The 10,940-nt window shown below is 40.0% G+C and overlaps 1 protein-coding gene across 1 annotated transcript in view; it reads left to right on the forward strand.

Annotated features, from left to right (window-relative positions):
* The first annotated feature begins 1,762 nt into the window (after positions 1-1,762).
* Positions 1,763-10,940, forward strand: part of ITK (IL2 inducible T cell kinase) — a 75,488-nt gene continuing 66,310 nt past the window's right edge. Inside the window, exon 1 of the mRNA XM_017517087.2 lies at positions 1,763-2,130. Coding sequence (XP_017372576.1) covers positions 1,993-2,130 — 138 coding nt within the window. The 5' untranslated portion in view covers positions 1,763-1,992. The remainder of the gene's footprint in view (positions 2,131-10,940) is intronic.

Below are 10,940 nucleotides of genomic sequence, written 5' to 3' on the forward strand. Positions count from 1 at the left end.
GTTTTCCTTAAAAGGAGAAAAAATATTGAGCCTCCTAAGTTTACATTTAAAAAGATGGCAAAGGCAAATCTCAGTTAGTGGGTTTGAAGGCTCTATGAGAAAGAGAATAAAATTACTTATGATGGCACTTCATGGAAACTGAGCAAATGAAAGCCTCCTAACTATTGCAACAACTACCAATGATATTTTGCTTTCCTGGATGAGAACACTTTAAGAAGTCTGTAAATCTTTTCATCTGAACCAACCAGGTATAAAATGTACTTTTCTCAAACGAGTTTGTAGTCTAGCTTGAGAAGATAGCACTGAATTATCTAGGTTTGCTCATAGTGACAGAAACCCCAAAATAACCAAGACTTAGATATTAAAAAACCTAATCCACGGCTGGCATGGAAGATCCATGGTCACCAGGGTGCCAGATTTTTTCTGTCTTATACTCTACTGTCTTCAACAGTGAATTTCCACCTCATGATACTAGATAGCTGCTTCAGCTCCAACTGTCACTTCAACATTCTAGTCAGAAGGCAGGAGGGAAAGGGAAAGAAAACGATGATAGATCCCATTAAGGAAATTTCCTAGAAGTTGTGAACACCACTTCTGCTATGTTCAGTTGGTCAGAAGACAGTCATACAACTACACCTAGCTACACAAGAGAGGCTAAAGTTGTAGTTTTTATTATGGCTGGCTAGATGCCCAGATAAATGTCAGGGATTCAGTTACTCTAGTAAGAAGGAGAGAGTAGATATTTGGGAAAAGTAGCAATCCCTGCCTCAAGCCTATACTCAGAAAAAAAATATATTATCTTGTTTGGGCAGTGTATTTCCACACATATGTCTTAAAATCTCAGAATGGAGGAGATCATTTAAAATATACCCATACCCTACTCTCCTGGGTGTCTTGATTATGCTGGAAATGTAATATATAATATAAAATTAGGCTGTTGTCTGGTAATTTACATTTAAAAATAAACATTGGAGAATTTCACTCCTATACAGCAATAATGATTGTTTCGTTTATTACTTATCCCTACCCAGTACATGCCATCTCTGCTTACACTAAAATCTCTTGATTATTAACATGGTAGAGGTAAGTATCACACATTATACTTTATCTATGTACTAACTCTAAGGCAAGATGCATGACTAACACCCACCATTCATAAAATGTATGGGATTCAGTCCTCCAAGGACCCTCACAAGGAAGCTAAGGATCAGAGAAGGCATAGCTTGCTCAAAGAAAAAGTGTAGTAAGTGACAGAGCTGGGAGTCCAACACAAGTTTGTCTGTTTTCAAAGCCCATGTGTATACTTTGTTTGTTATGCCATTCTGAAGGATTCATTTATTTTTCACATTTCCACAAAATGTCAGCGTAGAAAGGCAATCATCTATATGTAGCACTGAGAAATTTCTACGGGTTTTAATTTAAGTCTTAAAAACTAATAATCTTCAGCAACATATTTCTTCATTTTCATATATGAGAAGTTTGGCTCATTACCTCTTTTACTTGTCCAACCCAATTTGGTGGTGATCTATTGAACAAATTTTTCTTAAACATCTTTTCTTATGTCTGAAGTTTGCTGAGTATATCATGGTAAGCAAAACCACACATAGTCTTTACCCCCGTGCTACATGTTTTAACTGTTGGATGGATTAACCCAGGAACTAGAAAGATTAAACTGTAATCCTTACCATAATTCTGAGTCTACAATTCTTCAAATATTATTTCAAGCCATATAGCAAAGGGTGTATGCATTTTTTACATATGCCTCTTGGTTTTGTGAATTTTGAAAGGATGTGGTTATGGCCTTTGACATCAGAGGAGAAGCTCTGCTATGTTGGCTAAATGTTGATAGAAAGATAACGTTGAAAGCAAGTTGCCCTTGAGAGCTTTCTGAACATCAACTGCCTCTCCATCGCATTCTTTGCCCCAAAGCTCTTTCCTTTGGTTGTGCTAAGAGGTGATGCCCAAGGTGCATCACCTTTCAAGAACTGGATCATGAACAACTTTATCCTCCTGGAAGAACAGCTCATCAAGAAATCCCAACAAAAGAGAAGAACTTCTCCCTCGAACTTTAAAGTCCGCTTCTTTGTGTTAACCAAAGCTAGCCTGGCATACTTTGAGGATCGTCATGGGGTATGTAAGCAGTTTCATTTGTCTTTTTTCACATAATATTTTATGTTTGGACTGGGCTGATGCAAATATATATACATGGCATAAAATAGAAAACATGAAACACCAGCGTGCCTGTTATAACAACATAAAAAGTACAGTAAAAGTAATCAGAGGATAAAGCAATATATAAAGCAGTCTAGAGGTGAAATGGTGGTGATAGGCGATTTCGGTTCTAAAAACTATACATTTAACATTTATCAGCTTTTTCCCCCTGCAAGATTATGTTTAATTTTAAAATTATTAATAACATTTTAGGTAGCAAATATTATGATTAGATAAAACTTGAACTTTCTATGAAACATACTAAATTTAATGAAACATAGATTAATACAATATTAGCATTGGACGAGATGATCTACCCCAGCTTTCTTATTTTTTAGTGGAAGAAACTGTTGTTTAGATTGGTTAAGTGTTGGGTTCAGTGTTAACGTTTTCATGAATTTAACTGTTTGTCTCAATACTCGTCACTTGCCCAATCTTGGAATAAGATTCTCCAGGCATTTCATTGTCTAAAGTTGTAAGGCACAATGGCAAACCTCTTCATCTTTGGTAGACTTCCTAGGACACCAGGGTTATTAAGAACAAACTTTCTGCAGTGCAGACCAGCGATTCTTACCCAGAAGAGTATGGCTGCTTAGCTAGGTCAGTCTGTCTCTACATCTAAAAATAGTCTCATGCTTCTTAACATCAGTAGTAACAAAAGCAACAGGAATAATCTTAATAATGTAGTTTGGTAGAAACAAGAGTCAAGAGACCAAACTCTACTTCTCAGTAGGTGATCCAGCCTGGACAAATGTCTACCTCCTATTTCAGGTTCTTGCTTTATAAAAGGAAAAAACTGGAAATAACAACATACAAGATCCCTTTCTTCTTCAAAACTTCTTTGTTTTATGCAGTGGCTCTTGTTTAGCCCTACTCTGCAATCTTTCAAAGCATATTTGATTTCTTACTGTATGATTATATTATTTTTACATCATTAGTGGGGTGGGACAAGAATTATCACATATTTTACTGAAGGGAAAATACTATTAGGTACCTGATGGTCACTTAGAAACAAAAGTGCTCCAATTCTTTGTTGGGGTCTGACTTAGTAGGTGGAGGCATGAGTTTGGGAGTCTTTGGAGTGCCAGGCTTTAAAGCATTTAATGAGAGGGAGCTCCAAAGTAGGTCAGGCTGGGTATAGAGCCTATGGATGCCTCACCTTTTAAAGTTGCAGGTGTTGCATGTCTTTGGTGAATTACAGAAAAAAAAATGTTGCAGGCAAAATAATCCTGCCTCTTTGGAAGTGAAAAGAGTTGTTTGTCTTGTTATCAGACTCTTGCTGATAACAGTTTACCAATCAATCGGAAAACACATGGAATTATGTGCAAGGCCTCTTTGCTAGGTGGCCAGGAGCCCAGGTTGTGAACTTGGAGGATTTATCGTGTAGAGCTAATAAATCGCATGGCGTTACTCAACGCGTTTTTGTGAATGGAACATTTAAAGTTTTTGTTTCATATTGAAAGAACAGTCATGTACCTTTAAATATTTTTTCAAAGGCCGTTTTACAGTTTTCGCCAGTTTGTTTTTCTGACTCAAAATAGTACCATCTCATTTAGTTAGTACTAATAATTCCTTAGCCCAGTTGCTATTTGTGAACTGTTCGTGAATTCAGCTCAATATTATTTGCAAATAATCACAAACCAGATGACCTTAATTCAGAATTTTACTGGTCATAAGTTGCATGTAGACAATGTTGTAAAACCACCCTACTTCTTTATCTGAGCTTTATGAAAATTTCCAAGACAATTACTTCATTCTGGGGAGACCTAGGCTATAGTTTCTAATACTTGCATGTGAAATATAGAGTATACATGTCCAAATATCAAATTTCTTGTTTTCTAATGCCAATATTTTATACTTACAAATAACATTTAAAAAGTAATTATTTATTTATTGTAATTATTTTAGTAAATAATTTATTAAATTATTTATTATTTATAATTAATTATTTAATCATTAATTAGAAATTTATCCAAGGTCACTGAAAAAAGTAATATATGTGAGTTATTATTGTTCATGTCCTATGTATAATACATCATTTAGGGCCACCAGTTTGCACACACGAGTGCATTAATATTACTTAGAAGTAAATAACATTACACTTGTGGAAAGAACATTTTCATCTTCAAATTAAAGCCTCCATTTTCCATCTGTAAAATGGGTGTGATCATAGCACCCATTTCATAGGAAGATGGCAAAGACTCAGGTACAATGTCTTTAGGCTGAACTTTTTGAAATTATTTGGTGGATCAAATATCAGATATTAGCAGTTTCATACAGTTCAACTTAATATATTAGGTACTTAGCACAGCCTTGTCAGCTGGTAAGCGTCTAGTAAAAATTAACCATTATTTGTATAGCTTTCATATCTCTAAAAAAGCCAGCAGAGTGGCATTATTTTCAAATGATGGGAGATATTAAAGGATTCTTTGACGTCAAGCTAAGAGCAAGGTCCTGGATTCCTTCTGTTCTGTAGCTAAATACAAGCCTGTGGGGAGATATACATGCATCATGAGCTCTTGGGTCAGTTATTGCCCCTCTTAGGGTCTCAGAGCTTCTTTTTCTCTTTTCTCATTTGTAAAATTATGATTCTTGCAGTTCTCATATTCTATGAATTTACAACACCATATGAAAAATAACCCTTCTACATACTCAAGAACAAATTTGGTAATTCTGGAAATCAAGTATGTTTATTCTAACCTAAAAAATCATGCCTATTGTCATTATAATACTAATTGATTGAGGCTTTTACTTGAACATGGATTTAATTCTGGTGTTAGATGGCTGTTTTCCCTATTGGGATGTGCAAGTGTGTTCAAAGGGGCCAAGAAGCACCTTCATCTTGCTGGAGCAGTGGGCCAAAAAGAAGCATAGATTTGGCAGGTGGTGGCCTGCAGACAGGCATGATTTCAGATGCTCTCCTGTGCCTGCCAATTTTTTCCCAAGTGGTCCCTGATGCCTAAAATTCTATGACAGAGGACAATGAGAGATAAGAGCCCGTGGGTGTTCTGGTAAATGTTTAGGAATCCGAGGATGGGGCTTGTTGGGAAGCCCTGATTCATAGTGTATTGCCAATTCCTTTGGTGTAAATACTCCCATCATGGCCCATTTTAAACTACGAATGTGATGTCTAATGGTTTCACAAATTCCTGAAAATTTAACAATTAGCTCCCCCAGGCCAGTACAAGCCAAGTCCAGCCCACCATCACCAAGCCTAAGCACAAATAATTCTTGGAAAGGTAGCCACCAACTAAGCAGCATACTTAGTTGCACGTGACTGATATCAGATCCTTTTCAATGGTAAAAGGAAAATGGAGAGCCTCAGGCACTTTGAGTAAGCACAGGATGGAATAGGCAGCCTAGATGGGAATAAGCATCATGGATTGGTATAGCTTGTGTGGCCAGTTAGAGTTGGATTCAAATCCTGCCTCTGTCACTTTCTAAATATGGGATCTCAGACAAGATGTTTGACCTCTTTATGCCTATGTCCTCTAGACCCCAACACTACCTACTTCAAGTAATGTTGAGTATTTCATGGGAAAAGTAGGTTATAAGCTTCTTACCAATCACTGCATGGTAAGGTGATTATTACTCACAATTTTGCCCAAGCACCACCTTGATCTTCTGAAAGCCCCTCTGGAGAACTGGAAAGTTTCTCCTATTTTGATGACTCTTTGCACCTTAGGGATCAAGTGTGCTGTGCTCCTTACGGTACAGAAGGCATTATCATTTACATGGAATAAGAGAAACAGTCAAATTACCATTCCGATCAGCATCTGGGTAAGGGTCTCCACTCCTCACAGCCTCTTCCCTTTAGCCTGGAGTCTGATCTAGCAACAGAATTATCTCCTGCAGGAGGAAATCAGAGATCTGGAGAGACTGATGGGGTTGCAGGAGGATTCTATTTAAATGATCACAGGCTCAGCGCATTTGCTTCTTAATTCTGAGCAAAGGACGAAGAAAATGGCGTTTTCTTTGATGCACCTGGGTGGTACAGGGTGACAAAGTAGGAAGCAAGTTTACAGAAGCCAGAACAAAGAGCAGTTAATTAATTTGTGACATATCTTGTGATGTACTTTACATTTCAAAAGTAACGTCTTGAGAAACACATTTTGCAGTTTTGAGTTTATCTGTTTTGTGACTTGCAGCTGATCAACAAGAAAAACAGGAATTTTTAGGTGCCTGGGAACTTTGTTAAGAATGTGGGAAGGTTAGATAAGGTTCAGTGCTTTGCAGGAAGGCAGTTATTCTGCCTTAAACAGAGCTGGGAGATATCATATTACACAACACACAACACAGCAAAATGTCCTTTGTCACATAGCAGCTACAAATTATAAGGTTTTGTTTTACTATTATTGCTATTATTTAATTTCCTTCTTCACTCCTACTTGCAGGAAGGGAAGCATCCTTTCTAAATTAAAGATGGCAGATGGGAAAGATGATCCCCTTTCCTTGCTTTGGAAAGCATTACTGCATAGCAGAAACACTGCCTCTGGTGTCAGACAGATCTGACACCAGATCTGTGTCACAGCTCACATTTGATCTGTGTGATTTTGTCTACATTATATAATGCTGTGCAATCCTCTAAGGAACGATTTATGTTTTTAAAATAATTAAACAAGGCCAGATGCAGTGGCTCACACCTGTAATCTCAGCACTTGGGTAGGCCGAGGTGGGCGGATCGCTTAAGCCCAGGAGTTTGAGACCTGCCTTGGGCAACATGGTAAGACTCCATCTCTACAAAAAAAAAAAAGAAAGAAAAAAAAAGAAATTAGCCAGGTGTGATGGTGCATGCATGTAGTCCCAGCTACTCAGGAGGGTGAAGTGGGAGGATCCATTGAGCGCAGGAGGTTGAAGCTGCAGTGAACTGTGATCAAGGCACTGTAATCCAGCCTGGGCAACAGACTGAGATCTTGTCTCAAAAATAAGATAAAATAATTGAACATTCCTTCTTGATCTTATTAATCTCCTTTCCCTTTAATAAGATGGAGGTCACCTTTATTCGAATAAGATAGTAACTAACATTTACCGAGCGCTTACTACATGTCCAACACTGTGCAAAAATGTGAATTATTTCACCTAATCATTACCAACACCCTGCAAGTTAGGAACTAATATTACCCCAATTTGTAGGTCAAGAAATTGAGACAAAGAGAGTTTAAATAACTTGCCTGAGGTCCCATGTCTCTAGAGTCTACATTGGTCCCTGATAAATAGTACTTATGACCATTAGCAGTTGTTACTCACAGGTAATCAGGTATTCCATTGGGTTTTTACAAAGTGTGCCATACACTCTTGCTCTGAAGTCCCCAATGTAAAGGACAGTCCTGAAAATTGGTACTCTGTGCCACATGGGTCTTCTGCAGTGAAGAACTTTGTGACTTCTACATTTTCCACATATGCTTCAGGACAAATCTTTGTCTCCATTCACTTCAAGAACCCCTGCTATGTGTCTGAGACAAAGAGAAAGAGAGAGAGAGCGCCTTGGCAAGCTTTGCCTCCTAAAGTTCCTCTAGAATCTCCACATGGCTGCCAGCACCAGCTTCTGACATGTGACCATAGTCAAGTCCTGATGACCTTCATCAGACATCGATGTGTCCCTGCAGCGGCTCTCCCCATTCCCTAAGGATGGACACCACCAGAATCTACGCCATGGTCTCTTCTGTCTCAGCTCATGTCTCACTTTCTCCCGTCTCTGGGCTCCAACCACACCACATTTTCTTCGGTGTTAAAGCCTCCATTTTAAGTGTCACTTATTGGGAAAGCCTTCATTGATTTCCCTAGACGAAGTCATGTCCTCCTGTCCTGTTCTACCGTAGCACCACTGCCCTTTCTTCAGAGCACAGGTCGAAGTTGTAACTACCCATTAGTTAATGTGATGATGTATTAATGTCATCTCCCCGCCTCACCCTCCACTGGACTATCAGCTATATGAGAGCAAGCACCCAAGTTGTTAAAGATGGCTTCGCCAGTGTCTACAGGAGTGTCTGGTACACACTATTCACTCATGCATCATTTGTGGAAGGAATAAAAGAAGAAAGAAAGCTGGAGATGTTAGTGACACAAGCGAATCTCAAATAGAAAAGGTTCAATGAACAAATAATAGAGACCAAGGCAAGTGATGTAGGGCTTCAATAGGGAGATTAGTGAGTGTAGCAACAATAGCAAAAACTCCCTGGAGGCAGTAGTGTATGGCCTGTCCCTGAACAAGGAAGAGGAAGATTCAGGTGGTTGGAATTTTAAGAGCTGGATCACAGAGGCACCTGTAGGAACAAGCAGGAGGTCCAGGTCCCAGTCCTCAAAGCTTTTTAGGAGTTTAAGCAACTCTTTTCTCCATTTTCCTCTGCCCAGTCTTACCCTTCTCCTTGACTTTGCAGCTAAACCCTCTGTAGATAATATTCTTTTTTTTGGGTGGGGGGAGGGTCTGTCGCCCAGGCTGGAGCACAGTGGCTTGATCACAGCTCACTGTAGCCTCAATTTCCAGGCTCAAGTGATCCTTCTGCCTCAACCTACCGAATAGCTGGGACTGCAGGCATGCACCACCACACCTGGCTATTTTTTTTTTTTTTTTAAACAAAGTCTCGCTCTTGTCCCCTAGGCTGGAGTGCAATGGCACGATCTTGGCTCACTGCAACCTCCGCCTCCCGGGTTCAAGCGATTCTCCCGCCTCAGTCTCCCGAGTAGCTGGGCTTACAGGTGCCTGCCACCACGCCCCACTAATTTTTGTAATTTTTAAAATTTATTTTATTTTACTTTATTTTTGAGATGGAGTCTGGCTCTGTCACCAGGCTGGAGTACAGTGGCACGATTTCGGCTCAGTGCAACCTCCGCCTCCCAGATTCAAGCAATTCTCCTGCCTTGGCCTCCTGAGTAGCTGGGACTACAGGTACGCACCACCATGCCCAGCTAATTTTTGTGTTTTTAGTAGAGACGGGGTTTCACCATGTTGGCCAGGATGGTCTTGATCTCTTGACCTCGTGATCAACCCACCTTGGCCTCCCAAAGTGCTGGGATTACAGGTGTTAGCCACCGCGCCTGGCCAATTTTTGTATTTTTAGTAGAGATGGGGTTTCACCATGTTGGCCAAGCTGATCTTGAACTCCTGACCTCAGGCGATCCATCTGCTTTGACCTCCCAAAGTGCTGGGATTACAGGCGTGAGCCACTGCGTGGGGTACTTGGCTTTTTTTTTTTTTTTTATTTTTGTAGAGACAGGGTCTCACTATATTGCCTAGGCAGGCCTCTTAACTCCTGAGCTCAAGCAATCCTCCTGCCTCGGGCTCCCAAACTGCTGAGATTATAGGCATGAGCCATTGTGCCTGGCCATATAGATAATATTCTTAAAACTTCCCGAGCATTTTTGCTTGAGACGTTCAGCAGTCATGGGCTCTCTTCTCTACATTCCCATGTCATTCAGTTGTATTCCAGCTGGGCTCCTGCTGACACTTGAAGCTCTTTACAGTCTGTTATCCACATAGCACCTAGAATGAACCTTAAGATCATAAATCAAATAATACTTTCTACCTTAAAACCCTCCATGGCTATTTAGAGTATTTAAATAAATTCTCAACTATGGCTTACAAGACCCCTCAACCTGTGGTCCCAGCCTGCCTGCTTTATTTCATTTTACACCACACCCCCTTCATGTGCTCCATCACATCTGCCTTCTTCCTGAAACACTCCAAGCTCAAGGTCCCTGCAGGGCCTTTGTACAGGGCCAGGACTAGGGTGAGACAAGTGAGACACACATGTAAAACGACGCTCATTCTTAGGATGCAGGATCTTAGCATTAGCTGTTTCCACTGCCTCAAACACCCCAGATTTTTGTAAGAGTGTTTGTTTGTTTGCTTGTTTGTTTGAAACATGGTCTTGCTCTCTCACCTAAGCTGGAGTGCAATAGCAGGATCTTGGGTCATTGCAACCTCTGCCTCTCAGATTCAGCTGATCCTCCTGACTAGCTGGGACTACAGGAGTGCATCACCATGCCTGGCTAATTCTGTTTGTTTGTTGATTTATTTCCCACCTCTTCCAAAGCATATAGTTACTTTAGTATCTGTACTTATTTGTTAGGCTTATGGATGTGCTTCTCTGTTTAATTTCTGTCTGTCCATCTACTAGAAGGTCCATGAGAGCAGAGTTCTTGCCTGTGTTGTTCATCATGGTATCACTATCATCTAAAACAGTTCTGGACACTGTTTAGTAGTTGTCAGTAAATACCTGGGGAACGAATGAAGTTCACATAACTCACGTTGCATCCAGAAAAGCATCTGGAAGCTAAAAATGTGGGTCTTGTCTAGCCACGCAAAGAAACTAAGGGCCCAAGCAAAGTACTTGATAATTGAGGCATGCATGGTTTCCATCTGTTTTAATGGAGTTTCATCATGAATTGATCTTTACCTGTGTTACGTGAGGTTAACGTTTCATGGAGATAACTATTGTATTGAAATTTTCTTTTTTGGAGGCAAATATTCTCACAGTAAAATTAGATTCGACACCTACTATTCAGGGGCTGGTACACCCATTCATCAGTTTCTGCAGTAAAAACAGGCCACAGGGAGATACTACAAACACGAGAGTTTAGTTTCTGACTCAGTCTGAAAGAAAGCAGAAGAGCTTAATTTCAGGCCATGCACAGTGGCTTACACCTATAATCCCAGCACTTTGGGAGGCTGAGGCGGGCAGATTACCCGAGCTCAGGAGTTTGAGACCAGTCTAGTCAACATGGCAAAA

This window comes from Cebus imitator, unplaced genomic scaffold (genome assembly GCF_001604975.1).
Source record: "Cebus imitator isolate Cc_AM_T3 unplaced genomic scaffold, Cebus_imitator-1.0 Scaffold616, whole genome shotgun sequence".
Lineage (NCBI taxonomy): Eukaryota > Metazoa > Chordata > Mammalia > Primates > Cebidae > Cebus > Cebus imitator.